Source organism: Trematomus bernacchii, unplaced genomic scaffold, assembly GCF_902827165.1.
Source record: "Trematomus bernacchii unplaced genomic scaffold, fTreBer1.1, whole genome shotgun sequence".
Lineage (NCBI taxonomy): Eukaryota > Metazoa > Chordata > Actinopteri > Perciformes > Nototheniidae > Trematomus > Trematomus bernacchii.
Genome location: NW_022987973.1, coordinates 9,120,457 through 9,143,830, shown reverse-complemented (window position 1 = coordinate 9,143,830; position 23,374 = coordinate 9,120,457). Strand labels below are relative to the sequence as shown.

Sequence of the window (23,374 nt, the reverse complement as noted above, 5' to 3'; positions counted from 1 at the left end):
TGGCTTCGTATGTCGCGGGCGGGAGATTCATGTGATTGGTTGATCGCAAAAAAATCCCCAAGCTTCAGATACGCCCACCTCCAAGATTTTTTTAACGCTGCCGTGGAGACGGCCCGTTACTCTGGGATAAATGCAATCGTTTTTACTGAATGCATTTTACACACACATATCACTCTAGAACTAGAGTTACACTACGTAACCCACTGTTCTTCTGCGTAGGTCCCTGAACGCACCGCGGCCACTCTCACGGGGGGGGGCCGCGCGTCGTCATAATGCCGTCTCCTTGAAACGGACATTATGGGGAAATGTGGAATGTGGAGAGAGATGACTCTTACTCTGGGATAAATGCAATCGTTTTTACTGAATGCATTTTACACACACATATCACTTTAGAACTAGAGTTACACTACGTAACGCACTGTTCTTCTGCTGAGGTCCCTGAACGCACCGCGGCCACTCTCACGGGGGCCACGCCTCATAATGGGTGTCCAATTAACATCGTATGAAAACGGCCTTGCCGATCTCAACGAGACATTATGGGAAAATGTGGAATTGTGGAGAGATATGACTTACTCTGGGATAAATGCAATCATTTTTACTAAATGCATTTTTCACACACACATCACTCTAGAACTAGGGTTACTATATACGTAACCCACCGTTCTTGCAACAGGGCCTCTTTTCGACTTTGGAGCCACAGCTAAGAAGCTGTAGTATTCTCTGGTGGCCTACTCCGCTGCCAAACCTTCCATAAAAGGGAGTTTTGGCATGGGGGCTGACACAGAAAAAGGGGCCGATTTTCTACTGAGGTTCTTGAACGCACCGCGGCAGCTCCCGTGGGGCCGCGGCTCTGCCAAATGCCATCTCTTTGAAACTGACATTATGGTGAAAAGTGGAAATGTGGAGAGAGATGACTCTTACTCTGGGATAAATGCAATCGTTTTCACTGAATGCATTTCTCACACACACATCACTCTCTTGAACCCGCACAGTGCTTTGACAGCATTACGGTTTATTCCACTCACGTGCACGCGCCCACCTGCTGGCTCCTATACTGGAGTTTACAGAGGGGGCGGGGAGTGTGCCACGTGACCAAGGAGATCGATCCAAAGAGCCCTTCCGTAAACACGGGGGCTCCCAGGAGATCAACACGTCCTTTTTGAAAAGTGTCATGCGGCGTGATCCCTCACCGGGATACCACACGGCAGACAACGGCGGCGGCCACGATCAAGCTACAAATAATCGCGCTGATCTGGCGAGGTGGGGGCATCTCCAGCAATGAGCGAGATGCCCAACACACCCGTGTTTATCTGCAGTCGCCCTGTCACGCGGTAGCGTGGCAGAGCTCTTTTCAGCTCCCTGCCCAGCCTGCTGCCCGCTGGGAGCAGCTGCGCTCCGCCGCCATGGTCATCACCTAGGGCGGTGGACCTCCATGGACCGAACCCGGAAGTGCCTGACAACGGCAAACGGAGCCATCCGCCCCGCTGGAATGGCGAACGTGAATGGCACCGCCTCGGCCATATCCTGGTCCCCCAAACACTCTACAGAGGTGGTGGAGATCGGTGCCCGCGATCAAACCAAGGCAGGTGGGGCATGGCCGAGATTCCAGTAATGGTGAGTCCATTTTTCGTTTCTTCTAATCTTCGTACGTTTATTTAACTCTTCGGTTGTCAGCTCGTCTGAAGAGAAAAAGGATAGTGGGGCGGCGGCTGTAGCCGCCTTATATACTGTGGGCCTGCGCGCGCATTCAGGTAGGCTCGCCCCGATTGGCCGGCTACGTTTACGTAAATTCAGTAGGTGAAAGCACGCACAGCATGATAGAGAGTAGTACCCATAGAGTCCAGTAGAGGGCGGAGCCTGTGTGAGATATAACAAATGACTACAACTTAACTTCTAAAAGGGTTATATGAATAATTTCTTTTATCAAAGCAAGGTTACATCTGTGAGTTGGATGTAGAAGTGTCAGAATCAATATAAATGTTTTTTATTTTAAAGAAAATTCAGATTTTACATAGTAAAAAACTGTAAATTATAGTGTCCGTCCAAAAATTATTTTTTACAGATATTGAAAACTACCCTTGGATGATGGGTTAGTAGACTAAAAGCTTTAGGAATCCAAAGTACAACATATAATAAGTACCCTGTATCAAGATTGATGCAAAACAAGTGACATTTGACCTTTTTAGAGAGGTTTAGCCAAAACCACCCCACCTCTGAGGTGATTTGGGTGAAAATGTTTTTTTTTTCCATATCTCTGCCCCCCCTTGCTCGATTTTGATGGTTGACACCTCTTTCTGACCGTTAGAGCCAATAGAATCGAAGGGGGAGGCTCACACACACACATTGTGAAGAGAAAAGGTGGGGGCTGCGTGCATGTAAATGTAAAGCAGAGTGGAGCTACATTCTAGCTCTGGCATTTGGAAACAAAAAAGCAGTTTTATTGTTTATGGATTATCAGAAATAATTTCAAAGAGGGCACAGATACATTGGATGAACCTATGGATTAACTGCAGCATCGTTTCTTTATCGTTTTAATGCCATTGAAGACCAGTTTTGACCAAGGTAAGCCATGTTAGCGTTTCTAGCTACTTAGCTCCACATGATATGATGTACGCTTTCGTTTATAGCGTCGCAAATGTTTATCACTGAGTGTTGAGGTGGGCACCACTAGATTCAGTGTCTCCAGGACACCAAAAACGAGTGGTTGGCTGTGCATCTAGGATAAGGAATAAGGGAGTTATTGTGAGTTTAAGTGCCGTTTTAGGTTAATTTTTTTCGCTCGTGGATAATTCAGAGGCTGAGTGCTAGCATTGTGGGGTTTTTTTGAAAAAAAAATTAAAAAGATCAGTTAGCTGAGTTTCTTCCCGTTACATGGATATAAAACATTCATAGTTTTATTAAATATTAAGATTCCTTAGACGTTGTTTCCTGCACCGGGCGGATGGTGCGTAACAGGTTAAGATATTCATTGCTATCGGGATGTTAAGAGCATTCCATGGAATATAACAAAAAGTGTATCTCGAGCCGGTTTCTCAAACTTACCTACCCCACCTTTAAGTAACTGATTTTTTTAACCAATTATATCATGGGCGCAATTTTTTTTTAATTTTTTCTTCCTGCTGCCTCGGTGGATTGTCATGTAACACATCAATGGACTCAAAGGAAAAGCTTATCACATGTTCTCACAAACAAATATTTGTCACTACACACAGGGCTCAGCAGGGTGTGAACAGGGAGCAGGGGAGGAGGAGGTGAACTGTGGCTTACCAGAAGGCGTCTGCAGTACCCGAACCTCCTGCTGCCGTCCTCTCCCGTCAACATGAAGGAGAAGGTCTCACTGTAGCAAAAACACATGTACACACATGAGAGTAGATGCAAAGACACATACTGTAACCAGGTAGACAATTGCACGCCAGATTACACTGAGCTGCATTTAAAGGTCCCCTATTATACTGTTTTTCATCAATATATTCCAGGTCTCAGATATATACAAAACATGTCTCTGAAGAGTTTGGCTTGAAATACCAAACAGATCATGCATTGCAGCATCCCATAAACCCCTCTGTTTCAGCCCTGTTTCAAAAGTGCTGATTCTCTGTCTGTTACTTTAGAAGAAAATAAGGAGCCACTCCCAACGCCCGAGATATTTGGTTAAAAAGAACACAATGGTGCTCTAGGAGGAGATTCAGGTGATCAGGTGGGGGGGGGTTACCTTGGTTGGTGATTGGCTAATGGTTACACAAGCCAAAAAATCGTTATGACATCATAAAGTGGCCTAAATCTGATCAGCTCATTTTCAGACAGGTTTTTATATAAATGGATCAGGACAAAAAGTGAGCGCATCTTTTTTTCTGAAACTTTCAGAATCTCTTCACACAGAGGGGACACATGTTGAAAAGTGGATTATGCATAATAGGTAACCTTTAAGGGATACATTGGGAGTTTTTCCAGGGGTCTAAAAAGGGAAGGAAATAATGGATATTTTGTCTTTTGTGGCTTTGATTTTTACCATCCTTTTTTTTTGTCTTTTTGCCTTTATTGGTAGTATTAAAGATGGACCTAGAGTAAATGAGGCTGTGGTATAATCTCAGCCTTAGTGTGTACATGTGAGGCCAACTCTACCAGATGAGCTACTAGGATCACCTTTACTATTATGTATTAAATCAGTCCCTCACAAGACCACAAACATTATGGAAGTGCAATTCTACATTGCTAGAATACTGCTTTCCTGGACCACTTAGTGAAAAAGTATTTGACCCTGAATTAGGAAGATTTTCATCCATACCTCGAGTACTCAGTCACAGGACTCCAGTCTTTTGCATCTGGGAAACAAAACTGAGGAATGGCTTTGAGTCTCTGTTCGGCCTCCCTCATCTGCTTGGTGGGTCGCTCTAGCTGTGAGTGGAGAGGAGAGGAGAGGAGAGGAGAGGAGAGGAGAGGAGAGGAGAGGAGAGGAGAGGAGAGGAGAGGAGAGGAGAGGAGAGGAGAGGAGAGATAATTCAGCTCATTCTCCTTCAGATAACTGTCCTCCTTTTTTAAGATCCCCTTGGATGCCAGCGTGACCAATAACTGACCAGACTAACATTTCTTCCTTACAAGGTTAAACCTTTGCCCCCTCAGTCCTCACTTACAACAACAACAAAGTGAGTGTTTCCCTGTCAGACAGAGATTAACTTCTCCCAAGGGGTACTTCTAAGGAACCAAATCTTAAATAACTTGAAAAAATATCTTTGAATAACAAAAAAACTTCCTGGCCATAGAAATGGATCCTGGTTATTTTTATCCGTCAAGCTCCCAAGACTCCTCAGGCTCTTTGCAATAAATCTTAGCCGCCTGTGCAGCCTTAACTTGTCAACTATCTGCAAATAACGTCTGAAAGTTAAAATATAAATATATTTTTACTTTTTCACTTTCACCAAAACAATGACATCACTGTCATACCTCTCAGCAATCACAGTTCTAAAGTCATCCATGCTCAAAGTGGGAACACTTTGTAAAGCCTACAGTACATAATCAACTCTTGTTCCAACACGTTATTTCTAGATGACACTTTATCTGTGGCATTAACATAAACATCTTTCAGACTGTCAAATATGAATTAAGTGGATTAAAATTGGGTTGTGAAAATCAAAACAGCTCATCTTGTTTCATCTCCAATTATTCAGACAATATATCCTGTCAAACTGTCCAGAGAGTTTAGAACATTTCATGCTGTGCTGCTGAAATGTTAGAGTTTGAACTCTGTTATCCAAATGCATAACTTTATCTATTTTTTAAATATTATTCTTTTTATTATGTTTTTACGATTTAACAACACATTTAGAGCTTTGGAGCTGACCACTTCCAGACCATGCCCTAGATTTTTATGCTAATAAACATTGTTTTTGTAACCTTCCTGAGTCTCATGAACAGACTACCAGCTGTCTACATCGTTAAATAATGATAAAAACGTGGCTCCAACCCATTGTAAGCTTTGGATAACACTAGTGCAATGACATGTAGTATTTTTGATTTATAATTCCTGGGCTCAAACATACCTCTGAAGCATTTTAAGGGATGGATTTTGTTATTATGACTAACAGGCTCTTACCTTGGGGAACTGGTAGGTGACCTCTGGCGAGTAGGAGTTTTTGCTGGGTTTCTTTTTTAGTGAAACAACCACAAAGTACTCAAAGAGTTCTCTCTCCTGCCACTCAATGAGCTGCAGCTCCAGTGTTCGGTAGCTGGGGGCCCGTCGCAGGATGGACTGCAGTTTCAACAACCTCTGTGTGTGAGCTGAGGAGGGAAGCAGGCAATAATACATATATAAATACAATACGATATACATTATTGTTTCTCTGAAAGGATTTTGTTCTGGACTCAGGTCTGGAGATATTTACATGTTCACACATCCTTACACATGCACACCAACTGACAATGGCAAATTACTGCACAACTGTCAAGGCCAAAAATATGCGAGGGTTGAGAAGCTAAACGGACAAACGGACTCAATCTCAACTAGTTTCACAAGTTACAGTTCAATATATGAATCTAGGGCTCATATGATAATAACCATCAGCAGTCATGAATTTAAGGCCCCGTCCACACGGACACGAAACGGGTTGTATCTGCTACAGTTCTCTATCGTATGGACGGTTCGTCCACACGAGGCCGTAACGGAACCGCGGAAACGGAGCCCTCAAACGGTAACGGGTCCCAAGGTGGGTAGATCTGCAGACGAAACGCTCTGGGGGGCCTAACGGCTCTGTGTGTACGTCCTATACGATCATTTCCTGATAATGATGAAGCCATAGCCCCGCCTCTCCCCACCTCTGCTGCTCACTGCTACTGCTACTGACCATGCTACAGATGTTAGTACAAAATCTACAGCTCCTCTACCACAACCATCAGCAACAAGTGGACATGGAGAACTACATGAACTACATGTTGCTAAATCCACCGCGGAGAATAAACAGAAGGGCAACCAGGCAACCATGGCAACCATGTTCTGGGGGTCTTCTTCGCTGCTTTTGGTCTATTTTGTGGCGGAAGTACAGAGCCACTTACAGGCTCGGCATATGTACTACAGCGTCTCCAGCGGGTCGAGCATTCTCGTGTGGACGGGCACGTTTCTTGAGCCGAGGACCAGGGGTGTCAAACTCAAATACACAGTGGGCCAAAATTAAAAGATCGGTACTAGTCGAGGGCCGGACTGGTTCAAGTTTATTGCAAAACTTATTGACATGAACTTATTGCACATATTAAACCTGGAACTAACAAAGCTTAAATTATTGCCTATAAAAACAACATTAAAAATTAAATAATCAGTTGCATTCATTTCTTATGGCTCTATCTGCAGCTTTTCCGGAGTCATTTCTTATGAATACATTTTTCCACTCATCTCATCTTGGGTGCAAGTTCATCAATGTTTGGGGTCAGGCTCTGAGCTGAGGAAATCCTCAGGATTGAGTGAAGGTGTGCGTGCAATATACCGGCGGGCCAGATCTAATAGTAATTAAAAATTATCCTGCGGGCCGAAATGAAATCCACCAAGGGCCTGATTTGGCCCCCGGGCCTTGAGTTTGACACATGTGGTGTGGACGGAAGACTTTTTTTATATCGAATTCGGTTAGTTTTCGTTTTCGTCTCCGTGTAGATGCAGCCTAAATGTTATAGGTATGGGTTTAATTCACTGTTACTAAAAGACCAAACAGAGGGAACATCACTAAATCTCTTCAGTATTCCTGTCATTGAATCCAGACATGTGATGAATGTGGTATGGTCTACTGATAATCCGTGCATATGGCAAATGTTTCAGTTACAATCCTGTGGTCTGTCTGCTCACACAGGGTCACTTGTTAAATACAAAACTGGGAAGCTGGTGCACAAAAACAGCTCCAAGACAATGATCGGACCTGACAGCAGGGTAGCACCTCATCGTTGAATAAACGAATGCAGCGGTCACTCACCTTTGAACCTGTCATCAGAGTCACTCTCACTCTCACTGTTGTCATCTGCGGGCAAACATGAGACAGACAAGAAGATATTGTACGGGTCAGAGGGCAATTTCACAAACATGTGTTTATATCAAGAAAGAGACACAGCAAGAACTCTATGTGGGTGGCGGAGACGCAAATATTTACTCACTTATCTCTCCAGTGGATAATGGGAATAAAGAGACCTCTTACCTCTCAGAGATGCAGTCTCAACATTGGCCATTGACAGCTTCTTCAGCCTCTTCTTCCCACGTTTAGTGCAGTAAATGGAGTTGATCCTCTGGACCAGCTGTAAACAGAGGAAAGAGGAAATTCTCTGTTGAGGGATCTGAAGTTTTGTTTCTTTTGATGAAGTATAAAAGAAGTAGCGGGTGTTCACGGCCAAAATAAATACTATACTGTGCTTTAAGGTTAACTGAAAAACTTCAATGCGAGTTCTTGAGAAAAAAGTACCACACTAGAAACCAAAGAAGTAATAATCCACATCGAGGCACTGTGATTTAAAAACCTCTTTTCCAAACTGGGGAATTACAAGTGATCCGGATCTGACTTACAGAAACCTGAGCTGATCTGTGAAGCGGGAAAGGAAGAGATCACAGTCGGAGCTCTGCAAGGACTTAGTGAGGGTGTTTGTGTAGGATCTAGTGGTGTGTACCTTGGGGATCCTCCAGTGCCTGTGTGAGGCCAGGCTATCACTGGTGCTACAGAGGCTTTCATCCAGCAGGCCACAGGGCAGCGTAGATACACTCCGCTGGGGGAGAAGCAGCATTTCATCGTGGCTGTAGCGTTTGGACAACTGTGACATCCGGTGGCTCTTCCTGTCGCTCGGACCGGGGAGGCGAAGGGACTGGCTGCTGGGTTTAGATGGCAGCTAGTGAGAGAGAAAATAATACATAAGGGTTATTATATTTCATTCATTCATTTTTTATAAATGGTTATCCAACCTCATTAATGTTAGGATACATCGACCATTTAACCAGGGGAGCACAAGCACTGATTGGAAATGTAATGTATTTGTGCAACGTATCAAAATGTGGTTACAAAACAGGACACTTGCTGAAAAGCGGATACGTTTGACATTTAGCGGGCAGTAATGATAAAAGAAGGAACAGCCACAGTGAGCTGTTAGATAAAGCGATGCAGGTAACAGGCTGCACACATACAACTCCTCAGCTCCTTCTTGTGTGGAAAACAAAAATAATCGGAGAAGACATGAAGGGAATAGGGGGCATGAGTGACAATTATTGACTAACATCTTTATTTAAAAAAAAAAAAAAAAGCAGTGGTTTGGCTGCACTGTGTACAGATACAGAAGTTGCCATTTTGTTGTATTCCTGAGAAAGTAGCTGCTCAAGAAGTATTCGCTGCAGTATTAAAGTGACCTTGTTGCTACTACCAGTAACAATGGGGGTCTCCACTTTATATAGTGAGACAAATGCGTCTGTGTTTACGTGAGGTAGCCAAATGTCAATCTATGGAGAATCAACAGGTCTAAACACACTAAACTGTTGCCTGTAGTGCCACAAATTAGTTGTGAAATTCTTTAAAGGATCACCTGAGGGGGTTCGTGTTAGCACAGTAAAAAACATGTGTGTTATGTTTACTACAGGAAAACACATTAGTGCTGTTGATTCCCACAGGCTTATGACTTACCTGAGGTGGAGAGTTCAGCTTCCTGTCCATGGTGGTCCACGATCTGTTGCTCTCCAGCAGACAAGACTTCCGACCCAAACTCTTCCGTTTCAGGTCGACATCCTCATATGGGTTTTCCTTCTCTGTGGGCATGAAGCAAGTATTCAGTGTAGCTCAAATATCAACAGTGAAGCTAGCTCATAGACAGTGTTTTCAACAGAAGACAGATGAGGCTACAGGGTCAAAGAGGGTAAAAACAGAGAGGAGTAAAAGGTGTCAGGGGCATGAAAGAGCCTCCCCATGTCTAGTCTGAAAAGAGATGAGTCATGAAAGGTAAGTCAAGGGTCAGCCAGCCCTATGAACTCCCTTTTTCCAAACAGTTACTGTTGGCTCTGGGCCCCACAGGCCCCAGCGGGCCCAGCTGAAACTCCTGGACACAACACTGAGTGAGTCACTCTGCAGGCATGTAGAGTCCACTGTCTGCTGAGAGGAGGATCTGCCTCTTAGGCTCTTAACTTTAATGTTCAAATGATTACAATAACCTCAATTGAAATACATATTTTTTCTTTCTTGTGAAATGTGAAAGTGTATCATTGTAAACTATCCTAAAAATGGAAAAGGAAAACATGTTCACATGCCATGTGATTCAAAACATAAAGTAAACAATAGAAATATGCAGAATAATGCAGATACAAAAACACAGCTTTTACTTTGACTGAGGCCTCAATTATTAATTCATATTAAGGACTTTTTTTAAAACTCATCACTGACTGTACCTCAAGAAATGATAATGAGTCCAGAAATTGCCAATGCACTTTAGATGTACTTCAGTGAATAAAGGAAAGAAAAAGGAAAGGAGCATTACAGAGCGCTGCACGGCTCTCACTGATGTCACCTGGAAGAGGGCCAACTTCAATAAAGAGAAAACACCACAGTCCATGTCTATTCAGACATGTGCTCTGAGAATAGCTCTTTGGCAAGGTCTGAAAAAGGTTGTGAGAAAGTGAAGAAACCACAGTGAAGAATAAAAACAGAGCCAGATGGCGTCGAAATGCATGAGGGGAACTTATGAAAGAAAGAACAGCAGTGTTATCTGTCAGCAGAAAGGAGAAAAAGAACCAAAAAAATCTATTTGGAAGCTGCGTTCCTTCTTCCCGAGTATATAAATGAAAAACCCGGTGAACTCAGCACTCATCTCAAACAGCGAGTGTGTGTTTTAAAAAGCTTAACCTACAGACAGAGCTTTGTTCAGTTATCTATTTTTGGGTTAATTATTGAGCCTGTCTCAGGTAAATACACACACCCCTGCACACAGGCAAACAGTGTACACTGCCAGGGATTTTCAGAGCGTTACGTTGAGTCCCGGAGTGAATTAGCGTACTGGAGTTATTTTCTGTGCATCATTAAAGCTGAGGAGCAGAAAAAGACGGCTTAGTGTGACCCCACGTTGTGCTGCAACTCCATTAAACTGAAGCAATGCTGTAATGAGAGCCTGCTGAGAAAATGATATGTCTGCAGAGCTGCTTATGTACTGGAGGGTACTAATCTACTCCTCTGATTACAAACATCCAGATCTCTGTGAAACACCCCGCAGACACACAGCATTACGCAGGGAGTGGACACACCTCGGCTGCACACTGTGATTGTACATTTCTGTGTACACAAAGGGCTCTCTGGGCAGGGCGAGGCACAGAACAAACTACACCAACAACGTCAGTATCAGTTTACCCCATAAAGTGGACACGCTACAGTATAGAGAAACCACTCGCCCATTCAGTGGTAAACAGAAATGTGCATGTGAAGAGAAAATAGGTTATAGTTTTGTAAAAACATTTGGCGGCACCACAAACCATAGAGTGTGGCTGTCTTTAGGAGAGTCTGATTGTGACCACACTGAGAAAGTAGGATAATGCACATGGCACATTTTACACCAAAAGTCTGAGGAATTCCCCAACCATTGCAGACTGGAGACCTTGTTGTTCTCAAGCTTTTTTAACTAAATGGTAATCGTTTTATTCTAGTTTTGTATTTTAGTATTCTAACTTTTCTGTACAGCAACTTGAATCTATGTGTATGAAACACGCTTTACTGTATAAATTACATCAATTCCTTTTCTTACCAAACAATAACAAAATCATTTAATAGGTCTAAGTGTGTATGTAATTGTCAAGTGGAACTGTTACCTGAATGTACCGGACACTCTCCCACATTTATTCACAAGAGTAAGTCAGTGAGGAAACTACGTCAGTAAAGGATTTTTGAACAAGACCGCGACTCTGATACAGACAGCTGAATCATAGCACAGGGCATGATTCATCAGACTGTAAACAAATCACTCATTGGCACTCCAGGAATCAACTTCACTAGTGAAAAGCATTTAAAAGAGTCACCTTATATCACAATCCATCATTCAATTGTAGCAACAATGTAGCATGGGTTACAAATTAATTGCACTCTTAAAGGTAAACATTTTGCCTCAAGTACAGGTGCCAGAAACCAAAATGATCTGAGTGTATGTCCTACCGAGGCAGATGAGAAAGACAAGATGTCTCTGGCAAAATGTTTGTGTGTGTGACATTTTTAAATATGGGCACAGAGGGACCAAAACATGGCTCATTTACTGCTGCGGCTGCTTCTCACATGGATCATCTGACCTGTAAAACACAGCGTAGTGCCAGTGGAAACTACTGCCGTCCCGCATTAGAGTCCAATTTAAAAGCTTTGTTTGAAATAGCTGGAGCAATTTCAAACTTCTTCAGGGGCAATGTCTTTGTCAGGAATAAACAGAGATTGGCAAAAGTCGCATCTCCAAACTCCACACTCACAGTGCTGAGGGAACAATGGGGGCTTTGTTGGGATTCACATGAAAACCAGTCATGCACTGACGCTCTCTCTGAGACTGCTGCACATCCACAGCTTTTAGGAAAATAAGCTGACGAGACTGATCACTGATTTGAGAACAAAGCAGCTAATTGTAGAAATAACATAAAGTAATGTACTACCTGCATGTTAAACCCTTTATTTGGTCGCTGAGCATTTATCATGAAAATATTGAGTGTGAAAACTTTTTACTGCATCTGAAATCCAAGCTTCGGCATGAGACTTTACTCACGCTGACACACATTTCCACCACATTAAGTATGCACTGGGGGAACTGGCAATTGGACTGGGCAGAAGGCCTGGGGTCATTTGTTAGTGGAAAGGAATTTGGCTCTTCAACAAGTCTAGCGTTTCACACACATTGTCTCAGAAAACATTTCAGTCGATCCTCTGTACAGTGAGATACACTCGCTTGCAATGTTGCTGTGTCAGAGGATGAGGCGCTACAATCAAAGTTTAGTGTGAGTTTGCTCAACAAACAGACAACCTTTAAAGTAAAATACAACCTATAAAACCAAATGTTGCGTTTTAATCTAATCTCTCAAGGCCCAGACTGAGTGTCTACATGAGGCAGATGCAGGAAGAGGAGCTATCCTAACTATCTTATTACAATGTGCAAAGCTGCATGGGCACATCACTTTTACTAAAACATCTGACTACTGTCTTGTAAGGCCAAAATCCCATGAATTCCTAAACATGAGTTGCATCATATAGCGTTACGAAAACCAGCAAATATTCACATTCAAGAAGCTGAAAACAATCCAAAAAAGTGACTTGATTAATCTAATTTCCTATCAAATTATCTGTTGATCAACTAATCGATTAATGGATTCATCATATCAGCTTTAAACTGAACCAAAGAGTGACCGGGGTAAGACAGAAGCCAGTGAGCGATCAGGGGACCTGAAATTCCTCTCTCCTGTTTTTTAAAGCAAGTGAACCAGCGTGCTTACCTACTATGTCCTCATAAGTATTCTCCTCTAAAGTGCTTTTAGCAGAGGGTCGAGTCCGCGTGCCTGTGGTTGCTGTGCCGTTCTCTGTCGGTGAGGATGGATATGAAGATGGCAAACTCGTAGCATCCTCTGACTCACACGACTCTCTGGGAAGAAATGAAGAATGTCAGAACAGAACAGACCAGCACAGGGATAGCTGTTATATATTTGCGCACACAAAATGACTAGGAGGAAGGTGGAGACAGATAAGTGTAAACTGAAACAGTCCAGACGATGTTAAAAATAGTCCAGAAGGACGGTTTAACTTCTCCTCCTCTTGCCAACCAGGAACAGAGAAAGTCAAACCCTTTGACTTATCCCTCAAAAACTTAAATGAGGAGAAACTTATAATATACCATAAAAAAACTGAAATAACATGATCTACATGTGCTCCAATCACAAGGAACTTCCTGATAAATTACATAGAAACATGCAGATATATTACACTTTCTGCTGTCTGTCTGCACAGTTTAAGGTTCCCATCACATGTCACAAGGCACTAAACAGGAACTGTGCTACATTAGTGCAGGGATCTACAGTATGGTCATGTCGCGCCATCAACAGCTTGTGGCTTTTAAACTTGGTCTGAAATTGCTGGAGCCACAGGAATGTTAAACACAGAGTCCAAGGGATGAACATTTATGGATTCAACCCCCTTTTACATAGGGGCAATCTGGGGAGGCCCCACCCTCAAACTGAGTACCTCTGATTCTGAGAGCCATATGTTCAGAAGAAAACAAGACCAGGCTACAGGACCCAAGATTCAGCTAATATTTAAACAACAAAGCGGCATAATAATCAATAATCCAATGATGAATTTTGTGGTTGAGTAATTTAGTTACTGGTTAGCTTCTGTTTGAATATATACTGTGGATCAGATAGGAGTGGAAATTAGCAAATATGTTTTATTGATCCAGGAAGAATCTAAAAGTGTTGATGGTATTTAAAATAAATCCGTTATTTGAGCTGCGTCTAGTAGGATATACTTTATGATAAAAATGTGATCGTCGGTTTGATAACATTAGAAAACCTAGGGTGACAAAAGCTCAATGCTCTAACAAAACAAAACTCTTGTTTTCTTCAATGGTCTGTTGTGAAACATAACTTATTCAACAATGATCTATACTTCATGTCCTTACTAAGAACAAACATGAACAAGAGTAGATTGTTCCACCACCACAACCAGACACAAAGCGACGTACATACATTCAATACTGTGGGCAATCCCCACAGGAACAATTTGGGGTGAAGTGTCTTGTCCAAGGACACAGCGGAATGTTGACTGCAGCGAGATTCGAACCAGTGCCCCCGTGAACCGAAGATCAGCGCACTAACCACTGAGCCACAACCTCCCACAAAAGTTAAGCTGAACAATCCTTTGCAGAATTCACACCCCCAGAAATATAAACCATTTATTCATCATCGTCGTCGTCGTCATCGTCCTCCTCGTCATCATCGTTATCATCATCATCGTCGTCGTGTTTCTTACAAGAGCAGCAAAGCTAACACTTAGCCTGAGATCTATATTCCTCCACCAGATATGTTAGAAACTATAAAACTCCAAAGACATCTAAACAAAGTCAGAGCACCCAAAAGAGATGCATTGATCCATCTTGTTCTCTCCGTAGCTGCATGTAGAACGTTCCAATCCATCAATAGAGCTCTTTTTCTCCCCAATTCAAAGTTTGTTTGACTCACTGGTTGGAAATTGTTTCATGTTAACCCTTGTATGGTGTTCGGGTTAGCTAAAGAAAAATGATATGATAAATTATTTTTTCAAACCCACACTCAATGGCCTTGGCTCATTTTCTGTGAAGAACATATATCAGAACACATTTTCAATGACCACCCACTGTACCCCCCCTACACATGTACATTACATACAGTGTGTGTGTGTGTGTGTGTGTGTGTGTGTGTGTGTGTGTGTGTGTGTGTGTGTGTGTGTGTGTGTGTGTGTGTGTGTGTGTGTGTGTGTGTGTGTGTGTGTGTGTGTGTGTGTGTGTGTGTGTGTGTGTGTGTGTGTGTGTGTGTGTGTGAGACTTTTGTGTTTCTTCCCCTGCCACAAGGTTGCAACATTGTTGATAAATTCCAGCACGGACACCTGTCTGCTCTCACATTCCCGCATTATGTCTTGCGGGAACCAATCAATATTTTGTTTACACTCTATCCAAGCTGCAAATTTGGGGCAAGACACAATAAATAAAGCTTCGCCAGTTTGGGTCCTTATCACAACTGATCAAGATGGCCAAAAGATTCTCTGCTCAGAGGGCCTTGCAAATGATTTTGGAAGAGAGAGAACCATTTGATGATGTGTAGAGGAAGAGGTTTCAGAATGTGAGGATCAGATTTCTGAGAAGTCAGAGTCTGACAGTGACTTTGAAGAAGAGGATGAGATCGAGCATCAGCTAGTTACAAAAAAAATACGAGCCACAGGACCAGCCGGTCAGCGGGCAAAAAAACAAGTAGCACTTTAATTCATTAATGTGATTTAACAAATGTAAAAGGGCAAATATTAACCATATATGCTGTTTATATTGCTTGTAATTGAGATCAAGTAAACATCTGTTGAGTATTTTAACATAAAATAGTTTGATTGTGTTGAATTGAAACCCAAAAAGGCAGCGGGTCCACCAGACCCACGAACACTGGCTGAGTAACAAAAATATGAACACCTCACAAGGGTTAAACAACATAAGAACAAAGATTGCTTTTTGGAAGAAATACTGAGTTGGTGTTCGTAGTCAAACACTTATTTTACAATGACATTCACAAGGAAACTGCATTTGATAGGCTACAGACAGAAGCACATAGATGTTCTCACCTGTCCTGTGGTCTCCCTGGGGTGCTGCCCTCAATCTTTACTGGTCTTGTTACACCGGGTGCTGGAGTCGAGGGCAGAGGCGGGGGAGGCTCAGAGGCTCCGTTTGGAGGTAGTCCATTGGCAGGCGACACATTTTTCTGGTCCCGTTTGGCGTCATACTCAAAAGTGCGTTTGGGTTTAGGTAAGGGGTTGACCGGTGTGCCCACAGAGGTCTGCTGGCTCGGGGGTTCTGGGCTCTCAGACCTGGTGGAGCACACACTGAACCTTTGTCTGAGTTTTGAGAGCTTATCAGACACCAAAACAGCATCGGGTTCGGTGGCCACTGAGCATATGCTGCTACGCTTACTGGTGCATGTACTGTCCAAGTCGTCACCTATCACAAAAGACTTCTGTCTCGTCTTGTCTGGAGCATAGCAATTACTCAGATAGCGTGGAGGGGATGGGCTGGGGTTCTCCTTCATGGCTTGCTCTATCTTTTGTATCCTGTTGAGGACCGCTGATGTCTCCTTCCGAGCAGACAGCGAGCGTATAAATGTTCCTGAGGACTCTGTCTTGCTTATCCTTTTCTGGAAGCGACCTAGGCAGTCTTTGTCTGAAACTCCTTCCTCTTCCTCCGTGTAGGAGCATTCAGAGTAAGCTGAGCTCATCCTGCGGACCCCCTTAAAGTCAAAAGTTTTCTCGCTGCAGGGAGAAGCGAGCAGGCTAGGGCAGCCCTCACTGCCGCCTACACGCTCCCCTCCTCTTTTATCTAAACACAAGCTCATCCTAGGCAGACTCACTCTCCTGTACTCCCATTCTGAGATCTTTTTCCGTATTGTGTCGGGGGGGACACCTGCTACTGTGCGGGTGAGAGAGAAGGTGCGCTTGTGGCTTTGGCTGGTGGAAGGTCCCAGTGACAGCGTGCTACAACTCAGGGGCCGACCATTATATCCATCTTCCGGAGAGAGTTCCCCTTTTTGCTCCTTCTGCTCCTGACTTTCCTGGCAGGACTTGGTTTGACCTGGAGGTTTATAAATAGAGAGCCTGTTGTCCAGGCAGCTGATGCTCTTTGACTTGATGAGACGCCCTTGGAACTCAGCGTCACCTTTGAGAGAGGCACCACTGCCCAAGGTAGCGGTCTTCCAGCCAGTACGTACCAGGAACCTGCCGTCAGTCCGGACGTACCTACTCTGCTTCTCCCCGTCGCCCAGGAGAGGCTGCTGGCCCGGTCCCTGGCTGGCAGCGAGAACAGGACACGGTGACGTAGACTGGCACCTGAAAGCAGACAAAGGAAGGTGTGAATAAACAATGTAAACATTAAAGTGTTTCTCTGGGATTTAAAAAAAGCATTTAAATAAAAAATTAAGAAAAGGGAGATGCCAATAAATCCACTCAACCCTGCAGCATTAAAAAGTACCAGAGAGTTGATGGTGAACAGATGGGAGAAAACTGATGAGCTGAATCAGCTGAAAACTCTGAATTCATTTCCCAGATCAAAGACAGAATGAAAACTTGAGCCACTTATTAAATATAACCACAGGAAAGTTTGCAGTCTTTGGCTGAGTGAAAATAAAATAAAAGCCAAAGGAAATAAAGCAAACATTAAAATGCCACTGTGGATTTTTCCACATAATCCAAAAAATCTTAAAAGAGAGTCACTGCGGACCTCCCACAGAAAGCAGTGTGCAGAGAAAGATTTATTGCAGCGGTCTCACCTGTAAAATTCTCACTGCTCCACTCTGGTCCTCAGAGCCTTGGTACTAGGTGCTACAGTTGCTGTACGCTCACTGCTGACTATACCACACACACACATACACACACACACACTTTCTCACGGTGCTCAGCTCCTTTAGGATTTCAAGAGAAAGACTAACTTTCCCTGTAGATTCCCGACACATTACTACTCATGGTGTTTCAGGAGCCTTGTCATAACTTGGAAGCTTGCTAAGTCTTGCGAAAGTGAAGCGTGAGGAGATCTGATGTCACAGCCATGGCTAGAATAACAAGCGATATGGGAGGAGGAAGCTGAGGGCTGCGGACTGTGATCCAACAATGCAGGTTGGGACAGATCTGGCTTCACACCTACCTGCCCTTCCCTGGTTTCAGCCTCCTGCTCCAGGGTGGGAGACCTTTTTTTTACAACAGCTAGGAACCTGTAAGCTGCAAGAATTATGGAGTCATCTTATCTTACTCTCCCTGAAGAAATATGAGTTTCTGAGATGACGACTCATGTCTGGAAGTTTTTACTGCTGGAGGGTAATACTATGAAGTCAAATGAACAGATTTAAAAGCCCACATTACTTTGGAAACTGAACGGATATATCACTGACCAGGACTTTCTTCCAGCTTGGTCAAAAAGGAATAAATCAATGTGATACTGTAGCTATGAGGCGTTTCATTATTTGTTACGTTACTGCAAAATACTGTAGCAGTGGTGAAACATTTTTCAGACAATGACTAAAAGACACCACCCCTAACAAATAAAACATAAATGGACCTGAACTTTAATTTGTCCTCAAACAAACAACAACCAAAGCCTTTTCTTTTCATTAAACTCTTCATTAAAGCTTTGTCTCATGAGCTGTTTTTTAGAAAATGATATTGAATGCGCAGAGGGGGCCGTGCTTTCTATGCTGCCGCCCCTAAACTGTGGAACGACCTGTCCTTGCTAATCAGACAGGCTGTCTGTCACTGTCTGTTTTTAAATCCTGTCTTAAAACCCACCTTTTCTCCTTAGCATTCGTAAACAAGTAGATTGTTGCTTTTATTTGCTTTCAGTGGTCTATTGTTTTTATTATATGGCTATTTTGTAATTGTTACGTTTATTCTGGTTTGTTTTGTGTTCGTATCTTTTATGTGATGTTATACTTATTTTTATGTTTTGTGAGCTGAGCTGTGTGATTTTATATTTTATGTAGCTCTCTGTACAGCACTTTGGTCTGGAGGTTTTAAAATGCTATATAAATAAAGTTGGATTGGATTGGATTGAATGGTAGATTTGTAAAAAAAAACATAAACAGATTTTCTTAAATCTGAATGAATTAAGCTCTGATTATTATTGTAAATATAAACCAACTTGAGCTTCGATAGAGTTCAAAACAAACTCAAATCTCAGGTGAAATGAGGTATCAGAGTTTCATATTTGAAACCCCACACCAAGTCAAACTTAGTTTTAATGAAGAAAACATTTTATGAGCACAATCTGATATGAACCTGCAGTCCAACACATGAGATGTTGCACTGCTGCAGCAGAGGCTTATTATAATTTCTCTAGCAATTTAAAATTGTACTGGTTGCCAATAAACCCCTGCCAAGGATAAGGCCACAGAGAGAGTCTCTCAAGCTTAGTATCAATGGGAGTGTTTTAGAAGCAACAAGACCAAACACTCATTATAACTACTCTAATGCCAATAACAGTACAGTTTATTGAGTTAATTGAAGCAATTTTAATTTTGGCTCTTTGGTTTGATGGCCATGGGCTTGAAAACACTGTAGACAGGATTCACCACTGTCTCCAGGGCTCATACATGATTTCACTTATGTGACAATTAACAAATAATAAAATAAAAAAGATTCAGACTGGCCTTATGTTGTGCTATGTGGTGATATTTCTCAAAGAGACTCCTATCTTACATTTTATATAATTAGGACACTCCATACAAGTGACTTTATGTACTTTATTTAGACGTTATGTATGTAGGCATGTGGACATACAAAATTACTATGTATTATTTCCTTTTTGTGTAGACTATATCAGTGGACATTAATGTGTTCTTTATCCTTTCACATAGCAGCATACTTTATCAACTGCGAAAGCAAAATCATCCATCAAATAATACAGATATTACAATTGTATGGCCTAATTAGCTATGAGTTCCACTTTTGTTGTCAATACATATGTAGGCTGCAGTACAAAGACCTCTCGATTAGACACAAAAATAAAAATATGTGCAGAATGTTTGTCTATTTTTGGGCTGGGGGACTTTAAGGGGGTTCTGGTGGTTTGCATCATGCTTGTAAAAATAAGTCCGGTTCAGTGAGCCTCAGCTGGGCGGGCCACACAGACAGTACTGTACAAAGAGCTGCATGCCAGTCTCAACCTGGCCTCTGGCTCTCACTCCAGCTCACCACAGGCCATTTCCTGTTCCTGACCAGGATGGAGGCAGCAGACTGCTAACACAAACAGCACTTATACTATAATAGTTCAAAAACGTTATCATCCATCAGCACTTGCTTATGCATGATCATAGATAAAACTCTAATCCAGCACACATTTAATTCAAGAGTTTTATTTGCTTTCATATCAGTAAAGATACATTCAGTGCATTTCTAGCTAAATAAAATACTCTGCAAAGTAGTCTTATTCCTCTCTCTCTGTCAAAGCCTTGTCAGCATGTTTCGTGTTGCCAAAACACCTCACTGGATTGCTTTGTAGTTGATCTTTGAGGTGCAGGACATTCATTTAAATGATTCCCTCACAGAAGATCAAAGAAATATAATAGTGCAAACCCTACGTTTTTTTGTTTTGCCTTGCATTGTTATTTTCCACCATGTTATTGCATGTTGCCACTTGAGGATTCACAGTTTGGTGTAGGTGTAATATGCCCTAGAAATGACTCCCTGGTTGATGTCATAGTTTGGGGGAATGCATTGTGTAGCACTTTTCCAATTACATTCATCAAAAGAGGCTGAAGTGTTAGAGGAAGGCAACCAACAGTAGAAAGCTTTCTACTGCTAGCTACTGCATTTAGTGTTTTCCTCACATTTACATTCAAGGGTACAATGGGGAAAATGACGAATGTGCACATTTAAAAGTAAATTAAATAATGATATCATTTAAATAATGATATCAATATTATGATTTACATTAGTGCCGTTTGCCAGTGGTACTAATATACACAGCAAGCAATGGCAGAAACCAGCTGCCACATATTACTCTAATGTTATGCTGTGCAATAATAATTGTCCTATATGTGTTAACTGTACCATAACTGCCTCATTAGTACAGATAATTAAGAAGGAATGAATAAGAAATACTCGGTTAAAAAGTAACATTACTATATATTGTAATACAAATAGCAGCATCGTGGCCAACAATCATAATGTGACAGTGTAAAAACAAACTACATTTCACAGTTTTGAAGATCAATGATGATGTTACCTGCTGTATGTTAGATGGGTTCAGTCTGTCTGTACCTAAACACTCTGGTTAAACTAAATGGACAGCATGATAAATTGTAAGAAGGAATAGTCTAGATATCACATATCTTTCCTAGTTTGTTTTCTCCCCCAGTGGGACACTGTCAGCTCTCAACATGCTAACACAAGCTTCAGCTCTCTACTCACAGCTCAGACTTAGATGGGGCCCTCGTCCAGGATACAGGATCGTACTTGCAAAATCTTTGGAAGTCTTATCATGAGAGACAATCCTCTGTAGTTTTTTCCCATGAGAAAAAAAAATTGCCTATTACCAATCATTGATGAAAAAAGAAAATGAATTATCTAAGTAAAGCACTTGTTTCTCTGTCAGTCAGATTGACTCCCTGAACCCATGTGATAGGAGTGAACGTGTACAAATCATCGCACCCCGATGTCCTGGATGTCACTGACCTGTTGGGGATGTCCCGGGGAGCTTTAACCCCTCCGGCACGAGGCACAGCCTTCGAACTCTTGTTGGCAGTCATGTTGGTCCTCGAACGTCCCACTCACCTGGAGAACAAACGGATGAGGAATTAAAAAAAATTAAAAAGAAGCATACAGACATTTTAATTAACAAAAAAACATGAATTCATATTACCGAAAGAAAAAAAATACTCTAAGGAATTGTTAGAGTGTTAGTTACAGCTTTTACCAAACTAGAAGGGCACTCAGAGAGAACAGACCCTCACCAAGGCCATTTCCATATGTGAAAAATAATGCATGTATCCAGTCAAATTTAGAGCTTCTTCAGGCTTTCACCATGCTACACCCTTCCTTAATATCATTAAAATTGGGACAGTTGTTTTTTCCGTAATCCAACTGACTAAGAAACTAACTAAACCTTAACAAATAGAGATACATATTTAATGGAATTGGGCTTATTAATGTTGGTCTACCACTGCTTAACTTTGGCATCAAAGAATGAACGAGGGTTCCAACAATAAAACGTTTTTATTAGTTGATATTAGCTTGACGTTAAAAAATGTTTAACACTCATGTCTAAAATTGACTTTTCTGAATCAGAGATTAAAAGAAGAGAAGAGTTGAAAGGTAGTATTGGCCTTGAAAACTTTTCAACAGCATGTAAAAACATTTTTGTCAGAGCAGCTCCAGTGCTTCAAGCTGTTTTTCCTTCACTTAATAAATGGCTCTTTTCACATCAAACAACACAGAACAACATCAGCAGCTCAAAGGACAATATTTAAACTTGGTTTGATCATAGCCAGAGAGGAAATTTGAAAAGAGAGACCTTATTCATGTGGCTGCTATCTTGATCAAATATATTTTTTGGGGGCTTAACCTGCCTTCCACATGATCAGTGGTAAACCCGCTCTGCGCTGGCTGCGCCACATTTCCTACAGGGAAAACAGTGATGCCCATCTTGTTGTCTATTTTTGTCTGTTGTTTGGATCGTTATAAGTGAAGCACTTTGGGCCGCATGTTCACAAAAGGAGCTATATAAATAAAGTTATAGAGTAAATGGCATCAGGAGAAAGGGGAATTTTAATTGTCCAGTTAAATGTCTGAGGAGACATTTAGGTTTGTTAGTAATTTTGCAGCCTCTTAGTGTTTCTTCTGGATTAATTAATAAAGGTCACCACGATGAATCATTGTGCGTCTGGCACTGCAATTCAGAGCAACATGTTAACAAGACAGCAGTCCTGCCACCTTCAGGTAGCTGCAGATCATTAATTACTAGGCTAGGGGAAGACTTATAAACTTACTTTTCTTTAAATGTCTCCACATTACTAATGAGTCTGGCAATTGAGAAATAGTTCAAAACGAAAGTTCTCAATGCTCTGACATCGGGCTGTGCAGACAGTTTTGGATTGATTTGCCATAGGTGGTTATAATCCAACTGTGAGATGTCTGCCTGTTGTTCTTACTAAGGGACTGTGGATCAGTGTCATTTAGCATGCTCTATTTAACACTATGAAAAGTCCTCACAACAGGCTAAACTGTGAAGACATCTGGCTTATAATAAACATGTCCTGGACTTAATCTGCAATTAGACCAGCAGTTAGTTAAACTGTTGGCCATTGCCCCTGAAAATCTGATTTAAAATGCAGCAATGACCCTTCAAGACGGCTCAGAGCGATTGTTCTGGTGCGTAAAGAGGTCAAATGGAGATCCCTGGAGACCAGAGGTGGAGGATGGGAGGGTGTTTGGCAGCATGGCTTGTTTACAGGAAGTTGTTGTATGAAGAAGCCAGCCAACCAGTAGTGAAGCTGAGTCCTATAGAGACAGATGAGGAGAGGAGGGAGCATTCTTGCTGTCAGCTATTTCCTGTAACTGTGGACCTAGCTGAGAGGACGGGCATGCATCATTATATTCATCAAAGGATGACGTTGTCCTATCCTGCTTAGATGTTTTCATGAAAAACATTGTACAGTGCA

At 42.1% G+C, this 23,374-nt stretch overlaps 1 protein-coding gene across 2 annotated transcripts in view; it reads right to left on the bottom strand.

Annotated features, from left to right (window-relative positions):
• Positions 1-23,374, bottom strand: part of dennd2b (DENN domain containing 2B) — a 54,882-nt gene that overhangs the window by 19,862 nt on the left and 11,646 nt on the right. For both annotated transcript variants that reach the window (XM_034116125.1, XM_034116124.1), the window contains exons 2-11: positions 21,390-21,488; positions 15,801-17,054; positions 12,941-13,086; positions 9,129-9,250; positions 8,131-8,346; positions 7,668-7,764; positions 7,449-7,493; positions 5,591-5,775; positions 4,286-4,395; positions 3,268-3,337 (exon numbers count right to left, since the gene is read on the bottom strand). In XM_034116125.1, coding sequence (XP_033972016.1) covers positions 3,268-3,337; positions 4,286-4,395; positions 5,591-5,775; positions 7,449-7,493; positions 7,668-7,764; positions 8,131-8,346; positions 9,129-9,250; positions 12,941-13,086; positions 15,801-17,054; positions 21,390-21,463 — 2,319 coding nt within the window. In that variant the 5' untranslated portion in view covers positions 21,464-21,488. The remainder of the gene's footprint in view (positions 1-3,267; positions 3,338-4,285; positions 4,396-5,590; positions 5,776-7,448; positions 7,494-7,667; positions 7,765-8,130; positions 8,347-9,128; positions 9,251-12,940; positions 13,087-15,800; positions 17,055-21,389; positions 21,489-23,374) is intronic.